This window comes from Pyrgilauda ruficollis, unplaced genomic scaffold, assembly GCF_017590135.1.
Source record: "Pyrgilauda ruficollis isolate IOZ18807 unplaced genomic scaffold, ASM1759013v1 scaffold57, whole genome shotgun sequence".
In the NCBI taxonomy this organism is placed as follows: Eukaryota; Metazoa; Chordata; class Aves; order Passeriformes; family Passeridae; genus Pyrgilauda; species Pyrgilauda ruficollis.
The window spans coordinates 6,419,504-6,437,020 of record NW_024527377.1 but is presented as its reverse complement, the minus strand read 5'-3'; the positions used below and the strand labels follow the sequence as shown (position 1 = coordinate 6,437,020).

The 17,517-nt window shown below is 47.3% G+C and overlaps 2 protein-coding genes across 4 annotated transcripts in view; one reads left to right on the top strand and one right to left on the bottom strand.

The window, feature by feature from the left end:
* ADAM19 (ADAM metallopeptidase domain 19) overlaps window positions 1-6,661 on the top strand; it is a 33,247-nt gene extending 26,586 nt beyond the window's left edge. For both annotated transcript variants that reach the window (XM_041482149.1, XM_041482150.1), the window contains exons 17-23: window positions 373-453; window positions 961-1,069; window positions 1,171-1,306; window positions 1,513-1,579; window positions 2,127-2,342; window positions 3,702-3,848; window positions 4,590-6,661. In XM_041482149.1, coding sequence (XP_041338083.1) covers window positions 373-453; window positions 961-1,069; window positions 1,171-1,306; window positions 1,513-1,579; window positions 2,127-2,342; window positions 3,702-3,848; window positions 4,590-4,664 — 831 coding nt within the window. In that variant the 3' untranslated portion in view covers window positions 4,665-6,661. The remainder of the gene's footprint in view (window positions 1-372; window positions 454-960; window positions 1,070-1,170; window positions 1,307-1,512; window positions 1,580-2,126; window positions 2,343-3,701; window positions 3,849-4,589) is intronic.
* Window positions 6,662-7,932: 1,271 nt separating this feature from the next.
* NIPAL4 (NIPA like domain containing 4) lies at window positions 7,933-15,667 on the bottom strand. 2 transcript variants are annotated; one of them, XM_041482045.1, is made up of 7 exons: window positions 15,622-15,667; window positions 13,687-13,935; window positions 11,740-11,796; window positions 10,662-10,752; window positions 9,331-9,491; window positions 8,649-9,232; window positions 7,933-8,223 (listed from the first exon to the last, which is right to left on the bottom strand). In XM_041482045.1, exons 1-7 carry the CDS (start codon window positions 15,656-15,658, stop codon window positions 8,212-8,214), a joined length of 1,191 nt encoding a protein of 396 aa, XP_041337979.1. In that variant the 5' UTR covers window positions 15,659-15,667; the 3' UTR covers window positions 7,933-8,211. The 2 variants fall into 2 exon arrangements, with proteins under 2 accessions (XP_041337979.1, XP_041337978.1); XM_041482044.1 differs by lacking the exon at window positions 7,933-8,223 and having other exon boundaries at window positions 8,623-9,232.
* Between the last annotated feature and the right edge of the window lie 1,850 nt (window positions 15,668-17,517).

Genomic DNA, 17,517 nt, shown 5'->3' with positions numbered 1-17,517 from the left:
CAGATGAAGTTCAGAGCCAGAGCTAAATCTGGGATTTATCGTGTTGGTTGAAGTTGTCTTGCTTAAGGATGAGACACAGTTGGAACCAAAGACATGTGAGAGCCCCTGCAGGGCCTTTCCACGTGGGCATGGCCAGGCTGTGGCCAGCTGAGCTCCCACTTCTCTCTGATTCACATGGACTGGGATTTGGGGTAGTGATTAACTGTTTGCTTGGGAACCAGGTTAACTTCATTTCCTGTTATTCTGTCCAGGGAGTTAATTAGTTGTATTTCCAAGGTGTCTGGGACCTGCAAGTCACAAAATAGCACAAGGCAGTGACATGGTAGATAACTCAGAGAGCTAACACTGAGTTTTTGGATGCTTTCTGTGCAGGTTTGCTTTGAGGGGCGCTGCCAGAACATGTCCATCATCTTTGATTCTGAGAGCTGTAGCAAGAAGTGCCATGGGCATGGAGTAAGTGTCTTCTTTTTCACCTCCATTCCAGGCTGAAGCAGGATGGGCTTCCATTCTTCTGTGGCTGCTTCTTCAGCTCAGTTCTGATACCTTCCTTAGGTTTGCTCTGTACTTTGGCTTCTTGGCTATCAATCTGAGTATTTCTTTCCTGTTTGATGCATTTTCTGGTCCATGAATGTCCCTTTGACATAGGATTTAAGGAGGTCTGATGGAGGGATACGAATTTCAATAAATGAAAAACAAGGAGTAATCTTAGAGAAAAATATCTTGGGCCCAGTTTAGATTGAATAAAAAGTATTAGACATACTAAAGAAAAAACATAGCAAAAAGTAACATTTAGGGCAGTTTAAGCCAAATTGCTTCCACTCCCAGAAGAAAAGAGTTTCCAGGCACTCAGCTCCCATTGGAGTCTCTCCTGTAGTGTTTAATTCAGCAAGGGTTTAATTTGTTTTCCCTTGCAGGTTTCTTAGTAGCTTCCACTTGAATCTCTGAATCTTCCCACTCCAGGTGTGCAACAACAACAAGAACTGCCACTGTGACCAGGGCTGGGCCCCCCCGTTCTGCAACAAGGAGGGGACAGGAGGCAGCCTGGACAGTGGTCCCCCTCTGCCTGAAGGTGAGAGGGACCAGCTCTGCTACGGGGCCACTTCAGAAGGACTTGAGTTGGTTGGGAGCAGAGAGTTTTCCATTTAAAAAACTCAATTTTCTTGTCCTCAGGCTCTTCAGCGGTTGTGATAGCTCTGGCAATCCTGGCTCCCATTCTCCTTCTCACAGGAATCTTGTTTTTATTCTATTATCTGAAATGCTGGAGTAAATTTACCATCTGTTCTCTAAAGAAGACACCTCAGTTCAGGTAAGTTGTCGGTGCCTTGTCTCCTTGTCCCCCCTTCTGCCAGGACAGAATTGCAAATGCTGTGAGGAATGTCACTTAAATTGACTTGTTGGTATAGTCACTATTGGCTCATTTTTTCACCCCAGTGAAGATAAAAAAGTAAATACAGGAAAATAAAGGAGAAAACATATCAAGACATTAAACATCCTTCTTTTTCTTATTGTCAGTGACACCTCTGGAACCGGCCATGCAAACCCTGCTTTCAAGCTGAGAACCCCCCAGCAGCAGAGGAAGGTAGGGGCAGGGTCCTTCCACCTGCAGGGCAGAGATGCAGCTGTCCCAAGGTGTGGGATGAGGTTTCCCCTCACACTGGAGCTAGGGAGTGGTTTTACCAAAGGATAAGAAAAGGAGACAGACATCACCCCTGGCTGAAAGTCAGTGTTAGCTGAGCATAGCACCTGTTCCTGGTGATTTCCTCAAGGGCAGGAGCTGGGATTTGACAAGGCTTGTGTCGCTGCTTGTGTCTCCTCCTGGATCCTCTGTTGTCACATCCCCCATCTCAAAACTGGAGAAATGGCAAACCCTGGGTTTATTTGCAAAGTGTCACACTGATGACAGGATTACTCTGTTCTCTTGATTTCCATTTCTGCCTCTTGCTCCCAAGTTGTCCCAGTCCATCTAATCAACACCTACCAGACATGCCCAACACATGCTGGTGTTGCAGGCAATATTTTCTTCTCTGTGGCTCAGAGATGTCACGTAGATCCTCAGAAGTGTCGCAGAGAGTGTAAAGGGTGGTTTGAAGTGGAAATACATGAAGATTTGTGTTTTTTCTGCACAGGTGATTGGCTTCCCTGAAATCCCACCCAAACCTCCTTCTCAGCAAGCTCCAGGGCTCCAGATGAGCAGGCAGCAGCCCCCCACCTTCCCTGGCAGCCACAGCTGCAGCGGGGGGCAGCCCGCGGGACCGGTGCCGCCGGCGCTTCCCAAGGACATTCCCCGGAGGACACCCCCGAGCAGGCCAGCACCTCCTGCTCCCAAACCTCCAACCTCTCAGGTATGGAGTCGTGCTGCTGTCCTGTAGATGCTGTTTGGTGTCAGGTTTGTTCTGGTGAGGCCTCTCGCCCTGGGAGAACTGTTAGCCTTGACCGAAACTGACCCCATCTTATGTGAGCTTCCTCTCCATGGGGCTATTTTGAAAGGTTAAAAGGAAAGATTTATTTCTTTTGCTGGCAGCTCTGTTCTAAACTTACTGTGGACCCCACATTTTTATTGGAAGGATGGTAGATCACTCAGACTGACTTCAACCCATTTTGCAAAATAATATTATTATACTGGGGCCCTCAAAGAAGCAAAGGGCCATCTACAGCAGGTAGCAGGAGGCTGGCTCCCAGGCAGTCTTTCTCTGAAGGACACAGAGGAAAACAAACCCTGTGGAGAAAAAATCTTAGCAAATGGGGTTTGTTTCTAGCTCCATTGTTCCTGTGAACAGCCGGCACTTCAGCAGGAAAGAAAACTAAAACAAAAGCAGGAAGCTGAGTGCTGTCAATAAGGAATAGGTATCCTTCCCAGCTGCTTGTTGACAAGTTCCCCATGATCTCCTTTGTGCTCCCTCCCCAACACATCCAGTCTCTTTATCTCAGTCAGCCTTATGAGATGGAACACTTTTCATAGGATTTCTACAAGAAGCCTTGCTGTTTCTGGGTTAGTGAACAGCCATGAGTTGGGGAAGACAAAGGGGAAATAATTAATGTCACTTTTTGCTAGTTGCATTGGCCTTCCTGGATGTTTGCAGCATCTGCCAGATTTGCTCTCTTGCTATTCCTGTAGGAGCTCTTCAGACCTGGCAGTCAGTGGAATTTAGTCTGCCTTGTCCTTCCTGGAGTCACAGGGCAGGTTCCTTGGAGAGCAATAGATCCCCAAGCCATCAAGCATTGCATTTATGCATAGTCTGAGGAGACTGCAGGGGTTTTGGGTGCCCTCCAAGTTGTGAGTGCAGCTGTGTTTGTTAAATCAACACCTGTAAGGCAGCAGCTTAGCACAGACCCTGAGCAACAACAGGCAATTGGCTCTTCTGGGGGTAACCTCTCCCCCTGGGACTTGCTTTCCACTGAAATTCATTAGATGAATGGAAAATATAATGCTCTGAGCATCCTATTAGGGACAGCTGTGTGCACAAACAAATAATAACAGCTTATGGGTCTGTGTGTGTTTGTATGGGCACAAGAACATGCACATATATAGTGTTTACAGGAATTGTATAGGCAAACAAACAGTGAGTGTATGTGTGTGGAACTTGCTTCCAGTCATGAAGTACATCAGTTAAAGTGACTAATTAAAAAGGCTCTGGAACACAGGTTACGTTTTACTTCCAAAACTTAAGGCTTAAATTCAAAACTATTTCTTTCTTCCGTAGGATATTTCAAGGCCCCGGCCACCCCAGAGAGCTCTGCCGGCGAATCCCATCCCATCCAGGTCCAGAGGCTGGCAGGGGAGCAGCCCTGCTGTCCCACTGCCCCCTGGGCACAGCAGAGCCCCTGGGCACCTCCAGCCTGTGGCAGAGGTAGGCACTGAGAGGGGTGGTGGGAAGCACCACTCTTCCCTGGGGAATAAAAACACTCAGGAGGGAATATCAGCCTGCAGAACACCTTTGTGCACAGCCCAGGCGGGTGCACACAGAGAGGCTGTGGCCTGGTCACCTTTATTGCAGGGGTCTCTGTTTTCACCTGTTTCATAGTAAGAATTTAGGGAGTTGAGCAAAACAGTGAATTCAGTGCTCCACAGCTCTGAACACTTCCTCAGGCAAGGCATTTGTGTGAGTGGGGCAGAGCCATGGGGCCAAGGGATGTGGAACCCAGAAGTGTTAGTGAAGAGCAGCAAAACATGAAGATTCACACAAGACTTGCAGATCCCAGTAAAGAACAAAAATTCTTTCCAGCCTCTCTATCTGTGGCTAAGGAGATGCTTTCTCTGCAGGGAGTGTTTCACAAAAATCATCCTGAATACAGGACTTACTAAGGGACTTCCAGGCACTGAGTTCGGTGCTCTGCAAACTGGGCCCTTTAAAACTAAATATCTCCACTCCACACAGCACAGTTATGTGTCTCCAGCCTGCAATATACTGGAGGCCAGCTGTGGAAAATGGAGAAACTTCCAGGAACTTCCTTGTGGGAGAGTTCCTATGTGATGTCCTGGGTTGTGAATGCAGACAGGCTAACATCAACTCCAGGAGAGGGCAAGGACAGTGCTTGTTCTTCCATCAGTGCTCACTCCTCTTCTTTCCCCCTTTTTCCATCTCACCCAGGGTTCTGGTTCCTGGACAGCTGGAGCAGTGAGCAACTTGAAGGTGGGACAGCCAGGCTCCCGTGGGCATTCCTGAGGCAGCCTGTTCCTGGCTGGCTCTGGCCTTCACCGGGCACTGGATGGTCTTCATCACCCAAAAACACTCTCACACCTTCACTGCCGTGGACAGTGTCTCAGTTCCTCCCCTCCTGCCCCAGCCCTGCTCCCTCTGTGACTCACCAGGCTGCAGACAGGCATGGCAGGGGTGCCCCAGGTACACGCCAGGCTCAGCTGGACCCTCTCTGCCTTTTCCACGTAGGGATGACTTGTTTATACGGTATTTAAATATTGTTGTGCAATATCCACTGCAGGGATGGGGTGATGGGGGTTTCCACGTGTTTTTAATCAGTTATTTAAGTATTACCAGGGAGAACAAGCTGTGAGTGCAGGTGCTGGCCTTGATGGGCTTTCACGTGAGCCCTGTTGGCTTCCTCAGCCCCCCCAGCAGCTGCAGGAGCATATTGGTGCTATAGAGAACCCACTGCCTCTGGGGAGAGCAGCTGGTGATAACATTCTTCAGTTTATTCTCTGTTTACAGGGGGTGGCAAGTGGGGCCCCAACAGGGAGCCAGCCATGGAAATACAATTTGTGGGGCCACTGTGGATTTTGGTCAGCTTCAGCAGAGGGGATTATTTTTATTTCATTATTTTCCCCATATAACCCTCTTCAGCATGAACATTGCAACCCTTCTGTCCTCCAGCACTCGCTTGTCTTGCCCTGGTGCTGTAAATCCCAAAAGCAGCCCCGGCATGGCCCATGAGCTCCAATCCAGGCCATTAGGGCACACTCAAGGTACGACAGGGCAGCTCTGGCCCAGACCCAGAGCAGAAGGCAGAGCTCAGACCCCTCTGCAGCACATGGTACTGTCAGCAGGAGATGCTTTTGCACGTGTCTGTGCTGAGCTGTAACTCAGCATGGGCTGTCTGCTCCCCAAACCACTGAGAAACCTACCTGGAAAATGCCCAGGTGGTGAAACAGCTCAACTATTAACACAACACATGGTGCTTTTGTAGGGCAGCTCTCTTACTCCAGGCTTTTTCTCCAGGCCAGGGATGGAGAGAGCTGTCTGTGTGCACTTTAAGCAGCTGATGGTTCTGACCCTGAGGACCCTCCCTTATGAATTTAGTTTTTTCTTCTCGTAATAGTTTGGCTTTTATATGTGGGGGTTTTTTTTTGGTTTTTTTTTCTCCTCAGGATTTTAAAATAAGACCTTCTGTTATGCCAGATTTTTTTTTTCCCTTGAAATTATTTCCTAGGAGAACACAGGGAAATCTGGAGCTGTAGTTACAACAGTCCTCTTGTGTCTGATTTATATGGACAAAGCCTCAAAGAGCATGACTGCTGCTCCACATGTGAGAAACTGTATTATTGGCATAAAGCAAATGAGTCTTGTTTGCTGGTTCTCTTTCCCTAAGATCTACTCATTAAACAAATCACAGATAAACCCCAAGAACTCAATAAATTTGTAATTATATGTAGTAGTGTATCTGTAGGATGACTTAAGTCACATTAGTTTTCACAACTTTACTACCTCTTTCTCCACAAGGAAGCAGTTCACATGGTGTGTCTTGAAATTCTCACAGATTATTCCTTATTTTACTAATTTTAGACCTTTTCTTACCTTTTATGTGCCTGGAAAACAAACCAATCAAAAAAACTTATTTCTGAAATAAGGGAGGGCAAGTAAAAGACAACAGCTTTCTAGTCTTTGTCTTTTTCAATAGTTGGGGTATATTACATATAAAAATGTGTATTCAAACAACCCCCAAACTTGTTTCTTGGTATGTCATGGCAGGTTTGGCTGCTCACAGTGCAGCAGGACTGTACATACACTGTAATTGTTAATTCAACCACAAGAACTTGATCTCATAGCTGAGCCCTCACTGAGGGCAGCAGCACTTCTGCTCCAACCTCTGATCTTCAGCAAATGGCACTGAAAGTCATTAAAATTATTTTCAGTGCTTTTCATGTGAGCATGGGATCAAGGTTTCAAAAAATGCCCCCAGACACACAATGCTCAGAGAACAACTGGACATGCCCAAACTCAGTGAGCATGGGATCAAGGTTTCAAAAAATGCCCCCAGACACACATGCCCAAACTCTAATAGAAAACTTTATTGCTGGAATATCACAAAAATCTCCAAAAGGTAGTTTTAAGAGTAAGTCCTTTTAAATTTTCAGATGAAAATCTCCAAAAGGTAGTTTTAAGAGTAAGTCCTTTTAAATTTTTTTTTAATTGTGCAAGTTGAGTGAATGAGACCAGGGGAACTGCAGGAGGAGTAAAAGATGTTAAACCTGATTCTTTGAAAGATAATATTACTTGGGAGAACTTATAACAAATACATCTCACTTTCTCCTATGTCCACATGTTAATGGTTTACAACAATGCTCTCTATGCATCTATGCAAATACTTGAATAATGCAATTTATTGTGCCTTTTGCCTAGTTTTAATAAAATTTGTTGGTTGTCATTAAGAAATACTCTTTCACTGTCTATTATTTCATTACCTCAGTTCAAATCTTCATTTTCTACATGGCATTTCTCCAGGGATGGCAGGATTGCTGTAATGAAATGCACCTCTAGAGTGAGGAATGATTTACATTCCCATTTACAGCCATTTTCTAAAATAAAATGCACCAAGCATCACTGATTAGGATGCCAAAACCAAAGCTGGAGTGAGTGACTTGGATTATTTTCTGCCACCAAAGGAGGTCGCTGCAGTTTTACTCTGCTTCAGATGCCTTTTCTGTTGTTCTCAGCTGTCCCTCAGCCTCTTTAGGGCTACATTACTAACATGAAATAATGAAAACTTTCAGATCTACCTGCAACTTTTTTTTTTTATTTTGAAAAAACTCTTTATTTCCCTTTCCATATTCCAAAAAGATAGCACTGAAATGTTATTAAAATAGGAGATTGCCTTGTCCTCTCTCCCAAAGCCCCACAGTATATTTACTCAGTGATGCTCACACTCAGGTATAATCAGGTGAGCATCTCAGAGGATAGCAGGACACCTCATGGGGCTCAAAGAATTTGGGGGGTTTTCCAAGGTCAAGATATTTCCTGAGGAAAAAAATACTTTATATTTACAGCCACTTGGTCTTTCAGACTGAAAAAATTGTGACAAGAAGTCTTGGAGAGAGTGGTAGAGGTTCTCTTGACATGGGGTTTACCCTGACAGAGCTCTCCAGCCCTTCTTCAGGTGGGGTCTGGGTCAGTCCCAGCAACTTCACCAAGGCCTGAGTGCCAGGGCTGCTCAGGAAAAAAAAAAAAAACCAAAAAAACCAAAACCCAAACAAAACTCCTATAAAAATAATTAACACTGCTTCAGGGAAACTCCTGCACCTCACAAAAAAACAAAAGCTGAAAAAGATCTCTCTTTGAAAACACTTCATGGCTTGAGTCCTGCCCCTGAGCCTGAGTGAGCAGCTTTTGCAAAATTCACCATGTTTTGCCCATATTCACCAATATTCTTGTCCCCTTATTTGCAGAGCAAGTGATTAAACATGGATGAGCAGAGTCTGAATAGCACTGTGCAGTCCTTGTCTCTCACCTCCTCTTGAGACGCTGGTGTGTATTTTAGAGTTCATGCAAGTGTCTAGAAAGGAAACAAAAAAAAGACAAAAACCACTGATCAATGATCCATCAAGGCCTGGAAACAAAGACATCAATGGCCACCGGGGGAAGGAGTGAAGGGTAAACATCAGCCGTGCCAAGAATAAGAGAGGGAAGGGGCCTCAGAGAGGAGCTTTGCTCCAGCACTATCATATTTCTAGAGGATTTTTGTTTCCAGTGGCTGCATGTATTAGGGCCCAGAGAGGATTAAACACACCCCTTGCTGCCACACCATGACAGAGATCCCATCCAAAAGCCTGGAGAAAGATTTGACTTTGGAAAAGACACCGTTCATTTTATTTTCTGCTTTTCCTTTTCAAAATTTTCCCCTGGCACTTGGAATATTGACATCACCCACCCAACCTCCAGTCCCCTGCATGTAACACCCTAAGTGCAGAACATGAATACTTTGGGTTTATCCTCTGGGGCAATGCTGGAGTTGTCCACCTCTATCAGGATGTTCTTGTCATCTCTGGTGACCGGCGCTGGCTGTTCGTTCTGAAGGACTTGGGGCAGATTCCCTAAACTGACATCCATGTCTTTGAAAGCATGGAGTAAAAACACCCCCAAAATGATGGTGAGGAAGCCACAGACTGTCCCAATGATGTCAATCACAGTCATGGTGACCCACTCCTTAAAGAGGATGATGGAAGTGGTGATGACAATGGTGGTGAACAGCACGTAGTAGATGGGGAACACCAAAGAGGTGTTGAAGATGTCCAGAGACTTGTTGAGGTAGTTGATCTGCGTGGTGATGGATGCCACCAGCGTGATGACCAGGATCCAGGTCAGTGGGTGCTGCAGCACAGGCTGGCCAGCAAAGAAACCCTTGATGGCAATTCCCAAGCCCTTGACTGAGGACACGGAGAAGGCGCCGATAACGGAGCAGATGGCGAGGTAGATGAGGATGTTGCTCTGGCCGTAACGGGGGGCGAGGCAGAAGATCAGGAGGAAGCAGAGAGCCAGGAGGATTGCAGCATAAGCCAGGAAACCTGCAGCAGGGAGAGAAGAACTCAAAACTGCAGCAGTGGGCATGGGGAAGGGTTTGCACTGCCCGGCCCTGAGAGGGAAAGCACGGCTGGCTGCGTACCCGGCTCCTTCAGCTTGGAAGTCATTTCCTCCAGAGTGGTGACCTCCTCGTCCTCTGGGGCGTGTATGACCATCACAGTGCTGCCCACCAGGCTCAGCAGGCAGCCCAGCTTTCCCAGCAGGTTGAGCCGCTCTCCAAGCAAATATGATGACAGAATGGCACTGCACAGGACAGAAAAGCATCAGCTGGACAGAAAAACATCAGCCGGACAGAAAAACATCAGCCGGTGCTCTGCACTCCTTCAAAGGAGGAGCAGCAGCTCTAGGAAAGTTAAGAATGCTTCCATGTGATACAAGGACACAATTTTGGTGTAAATTAGTTGGATTCCAGTGGGTTAATACACAATCACATGACACCTATCACAGCTGAACCTGCAAAGGTGCAGGTGTGACCTTTAGATCACAGCTCTTGTGTCAGCAAGGTGCAAAAATGCTGAATGTTTTAGCACATCCTCAGAAATATTTTTTTAGGGTTGGCAGAATCATTCAGGAGCTGCTGAGCATTATGAAGCTCTTAGTGCTCAAGAAATTACTTCAAGGGCCAGTGTAACAGAGAAAAAAACTGAACCTAACAACAAAAAAGCTATGTTAATTTTAACGAAATCATGAGAACCATTAGCAAGAGATACTCTAAAAGTACTGGAGCTACAGATATATCTGCAAAAATATCTAGTTGTTGTCCAAAAAAAACCTGGGGCAAGACACTAGAGCAGTCCTACCTCTCAGTTTGCTTATGCATTTCATAATACAGTCTTTCTATAAAACTTTAAGTAGCTTAATGTATTTTGGTAGGAATCTCCTATTTAAAAATAAAGAAATTAAATAGGGTTTCAGCCCTTTTGGGAACAGCCAGAAATATAAAACCCTGCAAAATGAGAGGACCCTAAAAGCTTATAAAATAAAAGGCAGGTGAAAGGCACTTTGAAAACAAGCCTGGTGTTTTTGACCCTTTTAAAATTTTAGTACTCTTGATTACAAAAACAAAACAAAACAAAACAAACAAACATTAAAACCCCACCAATCCTGAGTGGTTAAAGAGCTGGAATAAGAAATTAAGTAATGCAGATATTTGCAATAATTTAACCTGCAGTGTATGTGGTTGCTCTACACATCCAGCATTTCCAGAAGGACAAGCTACTTAATTCAATGGTTCCCAAGTGATCCCTCAAAAAGGACAACAACTGTTAAAGTATTTTTTAGAAAACACTGAGACTTCTTTTCCTTTGAGCAGAATAAATCATATTCGTATCCCTTCAAGTCTATTTTTACAAGTCAAACAGGCAAACAAGAAAAAAAAAAAGGCAAATATGAATTTATAGACACAAAAATCACCTTATGAGCACGCTCAGAGCCCCCAGAGGGGTGACAATAGTTGCAGGAGCAAAGGCATAGGCAGCAAAGTTGGCAGCTTCCCCTCCACCCACTAAACAAACACAAGAAAAATAAATACCAGTGAATTACAGAGCACTTTCTGCATTTTCTCTTGGGGGTTTGCAAACCAGCAAGTTGTCACTTGGAGGGTGGGTTTTATGCTGGGGGTTTCATCCTGCTGCTAATGAGGGGCAGACAGTGGGTGAAAATCTATTTCAAATTAAAAGAGGCACCCCTGGAGAAGGGAACCCCTCCATGGGATGGGCTGGGGGTGCCAGGGCTTGGCCAGGTCAGGGCTCAGGAACCCCCCAGCCCAGTCAGGCTGTGTGGGGGTAACGAGGGAGGGGTGGCTGTGGGAGGGCTGGGAGGCTGCTTGTCCCCTCCACACCTCTCCTTGGGGCTGTGGGTCCCCCTCTGGCTGGGCTGTCCCTGTCCCTGAGCAGTGAGGGCAGAGCCAGCTGGGGGCACCTTGAGCTGCAGCTGCCACGGTGAGAGGCAGAAAAGGGCTCTGAAACAGGCTGCTGTAAAATCTGCTTCTCTCTGTCCAGCTTTGAGTTCAATTTTAGGAGATACTGTAAAGCTTTAGTCCAATTTTAGGAGACACACAGGAAATAAAGATTTTTAAGTCTTGTTTCAAGGGAAAGCAAGTTTTTTCAAGGAAGGAGGTGCTACCAACACCTCTTTGTTATCTCCCTGTGCTGCAGCAGGAAACGTTCCAGGAGCCCCCAGGCACTCAGGGGAGGCTGTTTGCCCTGTGCCTGGTACACAGGCAGACCTGCCAGCTGCCCTATTAAAACCTGGCTTTTCATGCTTTTGATCAGGTAGAACTGAGCTAGCAGGTCCTGCCAGTCCTGCAGGAGGATGGAGAGGGAGATCCTGCGTGGATCACTGCCTCTCCTCTCCCTGAGGAACCTCTGCTGAGGATGGGGGAACTGGACAGAAAGCGGGCTTTAAGCACCATACTCAGTTTGTTCCACACCTCATTCACAGGGACAAACCCTGGAAAAGCTGCAAACCCAGGGAAACAGCTCCTACTTACTGGTTAACAAGCCAGCCCACCAGAGCCAGTCCTTTAGGTAGCCATGGCCTCCATCTCCTGAGGAAGAAAAGCACATGCAGGGGTTAACAACCATATTCTTTAGAGCAAGAGATGAGAATGTCCCTTTGGAGAGGGATAAATTGCAAGGGCAAGAGTGTGACAAAGAACAGGGAAGAATGGACTATGTTTGGAGCTAATCCAATTCTGGTCCTAACCCACAGGCTGTTGGACACGGGGAGTTTGAACCTGTTGGGTCAGGGAGAGTCCATGTTTTGGATAAATCTGACCCAAGTGGAGCTGTCAGTACCAGCAGTGTCTGACTTGCCTTGGAGAAAAGTGATGTGCTCACATAGCAGGGGTGACACACTGGGACTGAGAGATTACAGGGCAAGATAGGACAAGGGGCAATGAAGAGCTGAACAGAAAAACTTCAGGACACAGAGAAAAATCTTTTGCTAGAGTTCAGCCTCTTCTATTTCCTCAACAACTCCATAAATGCTGAAGTTCAAATGTTATGCTCTGGTATTCCTCAGAAATTGCTGGTTTATTTGTTTTAGGGTCTTTTTGCTTGGTCGGGGTTTTTCCCAAGAACTCTTTCTGTCAGCTGCAATTTTCTGTCATTAATCTCTAATTCCTTTCAGAATGTTAAACATACTGAAAAATAGGGAGGGGTTTGCTCTTGTTTTACTTGCTTAGCTCTGCTGTGGGAAGAGTTCATGGAGGGAAGGAGGAGTGAGACATCTACAGTTGAAGCAATACTCATATTTCATTGTGCAAGTATAATGTCTAAAAGCAAACCCATCTGTGTTCAGCAGCTGCATGTGACCAGCTCAGTTACCGAGGACAGAGATGGATCCAAGGCTGCCCAGTGGCTCAGCTGCTGTTGGTAGCTCTGCTGGCTGTCTCTGGACAGTCACTTCATCATTCCATGCCTCTCTGTCCCCATATGGGCACAGAGTACAATGGGGATGGTGATATTCACTTCCTCTGAAAGATTCTTTAAGAACTGTTCCTAGGCCAGAACTGGGAAGCAGCAGTAATTTAATTATCATTGCTCTGTTTTGCAGTTATGCAAGTAGGTCAGCTGCCAGGTAGGACTTACCTGCTGCTGAGGATGTTTGCAATGCTGATGGGATGTGTCCAATTCCACAGTGCAATTCTGCTCTAGGCAGTGCTGCTCCACCACTGCCCATCCATATATATATATATATGTGTGTGTACACATAAACACACGCCTCACCCTGAGAGCCTGGTGCTAGAGGAAAGTTATCTGCAGGTTGTTGTGCAACAGAGCTCCAAAGGATCCCTTCTGAAACCACAGAGTTCCCACAGAGCCTGTCTGTCCTGCACTCACAGGCTCCTGCTAACGCAATCCAAGCACGCGGAGCTGCGTCCTCGTCTCGGTGACCTGGTGGCAAAGCTGCCTGGTGCTTCACTTAGAGCAAGAGTGGGGTCGGGGCTGTGCTGCTCTGCTCACAGCTGTGAGCTGCAGCTTTGTGCAGAGGGACCCCTTTCAAAGAGCTTTCAGCACTCTGCTTGCTCCTGGCCTCACGTTCTGAGCGTTGGGCACACACTGTTCTGCTGTGGGGGCACGTCTGATTTCACAGGACCATCCCTAGGTATTTGTGGTGCCAGGCAGGGGAACGCTGCTTTTAGCTGAGCCCCTCCAGTGCAAGGCTCTGTAAATTAGCTCCTTCCAATACAGAGACTGTAAATTAACTCCTTTGCAATGCCAGGCCTGTAAATTAGCTCCTCAGCTCCCACATAGCACTGCTGTCTGGCTCTCAAACACAAAGATGCATCCACAAAAGCTCCTACTTACATTGCTGATGGAAGACTGACTGTACCCAGAGGTGTTCCCTTGCCTCAGGAGTGCTGAAATTTGGATTGTATGTGTAGTCCTCAGAACAGGTGGTCCCATCCCTCCTGCCCCCACAAAAGCCTTACCTGCCCTGGTGCCTCCCTTCTCCACCAGCCTTAGCAGTCCCTTTTTTTTGAGGATGACGCTGCTCCCGATGAGGAAGCTGGAGAAGACAGCCAAGCCCAGGCCAATATAGAATCCATAACTGTTTTCCAGCCGAGTTATCCAGGAGCTATCTGAAGTCCCATTCTCCTGGACAGAGTCAGCTGGGACAGCACTGCTGATCACTTGGCACACAACCCGGTGGGAAAGGCACGAAAGGGTGATCAGAGACCCTTGGAGATAAAACAGCAAATTACTGACACGAATATCAACAGTGTCCCTGCTCCCCTTGGCTCATTCAGGTGTCCCCCTGCACAGCCACCCATGCTGTCTCCCTAACAACACCCAAAGCTCAGGACACCTCTTTACTCACGTGTGGAAATGGCAGGGTGTTGTCTGACAGATTTATGGCCTGCAGTTCAAGCATCTCTTTGACACTGAATGAGTCTACATACCAAGCTGGCAGGCCACAAGGACCTCTAAAAATAATCTGAATTTCCAAATATATAAGCCAGAGTCTCTTCACCAAATTCCAGTGTTACAGAGTTGAACCAGACCTTATCAACACTTAACCTTGTTGATCCAAAGGCTTTGGTGCTTTCCAGCCAACTAATCCTCACACCTGCCAGCTCATCTGCAGTTGTAACTTTGGGTTTAACATGGAGTGATGCCAACACTGTAACTGTGCATCTGTTCCTGCTCTGAGCTGTGTCATAAGACAACATCAGATTCATTTTGGACAATTCATTTCCTCTACTGTTCAATGGTTTTATTCTACCTATTTGCAGGATGCCTGAGAGCTCCTAAAGCAAACCCAGTCCTGCCAGTGTGGAAGGACTGAGAGCAGGCAGCACTCTCAGCACTCTCTGAGAGCAGGCTGTTAACACCAAAAGCACTGCAGCCCTGTGGCCAAGGTGTGTTGGTGTGTGGGGGTGGGAAATTGCTGAGTTTCTTCCTCCCCTGACACTCCTACCACACCCAGCACATCTTTCTATCACAATCTTTACTCCAAGCGTAGTAAAGATGGTGTGACTGTGACCATGAGGAACAGAGCAGCCAGGTGGAGTACAAAAGTCTCTTTGTAGTAATTTTTTTTTTTTTTTTCCTGAACTCACATAGGAATTATAGAGCAAGTATTTGTGTCTCTGCAGGCAGGAGTATGGAACGGCTAAACTGCTCTCAGCAGTGTCAGGAGCCTGGGCATGGGCCCCACATTTTTCCTGAACCAGGAGCCTGGTTTACATTTTAAGTAGCTGCAATCCCTGGCCCCGGCACACACAGCTGAGGTTTTGGATCTGAACTGGCTACAAACGCTTTTCTAAAGCAAAAAATAGCAGTGACTTTCTAGATGAGTTTCCAAGAGTTCCCTAATAATACTTTTTTTCCTACTAGGAAAAACATTTTTGATCGTGGAAATATTTCCTGGGGAATAAGGGGGGGAATTTGCCTCCTCGGCTGGGTGAAAATCTCCACAAGGTACAAGCATAAAGCAGCGGGATGAGGTGATTACCGACTGGATTAAGTAATCCTTAAAGGAAAAAACCCCAACTCCTGCCTTCTCTGTGCACTCTAGAGCTGGCAGAGCATGATGACGGCTGCTTGAGTTTCCCCATTCCTACACACACCTCAAAGAAAAAAAAAAAAAAAAAAAAAAAAAAAAAAAAAAAAAAAAAAAAAAAAAAAAGAAAAAAAAAAAAAAAAAAAAAGGAGAAGAACCACTAGGAAGCCAGGAAAAAACCCAAAGCAGAGCAGTGAGAGAGGACAGCCCCAAAGCCGGGGGGATGAGGCAGCGGGCTCGGAGCGGAGCGGCCGTAATGCCCGGACCCGGACCCGGACCCAGCCCGGTCCTGTCCCGTCCCGGTCCCGGCGCTCCGCGGGGCCGAGCCGGGCCGGTCCCGCTGCCCCGGGGCTGCACCCACCGTTGCTGCAGCTGCTGTTGGTCTCCAGTGGCTCCATTGCCTTCGTTCCGCGGCCCTCAGCGCAGCCCGGGCTGAGGGCAGGGCCGGGCACACCTGAGCCCGCCCCGCTCCTCCCCCGGCCCGGCCCGGCCCGGCCCCTCGCCGGGCTGGGAGCGCTGGCAGTGCCCTGGGGAGCCTCGCACGGTGCCCTGGGCCAGCCCTGCATCCTCCCAGCCCCTGTCCCCATCCTCCCAGTCCTTGTCCCCATCCTCCCAGTCCTTGTCCCCATCCTCCCAGCCCCTGTCCCCATCCCCGTCCCCGCCTGCCTGGTGGGTGCGGTGGCACCTCCGGGGGTTCGGTCTCTCGGCACAGAGCCGGGACGAGGCTCCTGCCGCTGGGTTTCTCCTCTGGAGGGTTTTTCCTCCTTGCAGGGACTGGAGAAGGCGCTGGGGCAGCAGGAGGTGGCTCGGCGGTGTGTGAGCCCAGGTGTGCCCTGAGGGGTTGTGCAAAGCCGGGGCTGAACGCAGGTGTGGTGGAAATAGAAATTAAAGCTAAACGAGAGAAATGTTAGTGGCAATGTCAGGTTAATGGTTGGATTCCAGCTTAGAGGCATTTTTCAGCCTTTTGGGCTGAACAATACAAGAAGGATACAAAGTTGTTAGGGAGCATCCAGAGGAGTGCCACGAAGATTGTGAAGGGTCCGGAGGAGAAGCCATGTGAAGAGCACCTGAGGTCACTTGGTTTGCTCAGACTGGAGAAGAGGAATCTCCATCAACTCCCCCTCCCAGGGCAGCCGAAGCCTCCCTTGCTGATTCTGGTGTGTGAATGTTTCAGAGTGTGTGGAACACCAGTTTTGCCTTCATCCCCACTCTCTCTACTGACCTCCCTTGTTCTGCCTTCATCCCCATCCTCCTCTGCCAGCCTCCCTTCCTGCATTTGTGCTCAGTGGCTGTGTGTACACAGAAACCTATTGCTGATAGAAAAGTCCTTTCGTTGCCAGGTTCTGCTGTAGGTCAACAGAAGTAAGTAAAACCAGTAGTGAAACAAGGGCTTTGCTTCAGCAAGCGCACATTTATAGGTAGAAAGACAATATAAAGATACATTAATTGATTGCCTGTCATATGGCAATATAAAGACATAAGATTTGCAGGAATTGAACATGTCTGAAAAATTGCCTTTTTTTCCCCCACTTCCCTATAAAATAAATTGCCTGTTACAGGAATTGCCCTTAGACCATCAGGCTGCAGCATTGCTAACACCTCATGACGCCTTCATTCAGTGCCTGATCCTATCTCTGAGCAACTGTTTTCTCCAGCAAATGTAATGCTCAAGTGTTTGTGAGTCATTTGATTTTAATCAAGTCTGTTCATCCATCACAGTCCTGCGGGTCACTGGCTGGGAGAGACTGTGCCAGCCAAATCCCACGTTCTCCCCTTTATGACAGGGCACTTGATAATCAATCCAAATCATGTGGCAGCAGGTTTTGAAGTAGGAAATGAAATGTGTGCTAATTTATCAGTGTTCTAGAAGCAACTTCTGCTGCTGTTATTTATTATGCAACCAAAAGGGACAAGACCCTGGGCAAGACAATGATGGTGGGATCTGGCCTCTGTTGTGTAAATTTACTGGCTGATGCTGGTTAGGAGCTATTCATGCAGTGTGTGGCATACAGGGCTGGGTAGAAAACCAGTGTGATGGTGAAGTGGGACAAGTATTTGTTGTGTTTGCAGTGCTGGCTGCTTCTGCTGGAATTTGTGTCCCCTGTCCCCTCACAGGCTGCTCTTGCTCTGCCTGTTCACTCTACCCTTTGCTGGACTTTTTCCAACACCTCGAGGTCTTGCTCATAGCCAGGGAGGCCTAATTGTGGTATGATTATTGGCAGTTAAACTGTGTCCAAAATAATTCCCAAGCTTTTTC

Bases quoted from the DNA above. Each gene is read 5' to 3' on its own strand.
- NIPAL4 (XM_041482044.1), bottom strand. From the start codon at position 15,658: ATGGAGCCACTGGAGACCAACAGCAGCTGCAGCAACG. The intron at 10,753-11,739 runs GTAAGTAGGAGC...GTGTTTGTTTAG, and splicing joins GTGGGCTGGCTTGTTAACCA to TGGGTGGAGGGGAAGCTGCC. The intron at 9,233-9,330 runs GTACGCAGCCAG...TCCCTGCTGCAG, and splicing joins TTCCAAGCTGAAGGAGCCGG to GTTTCCTGGCTTATGCTGCA.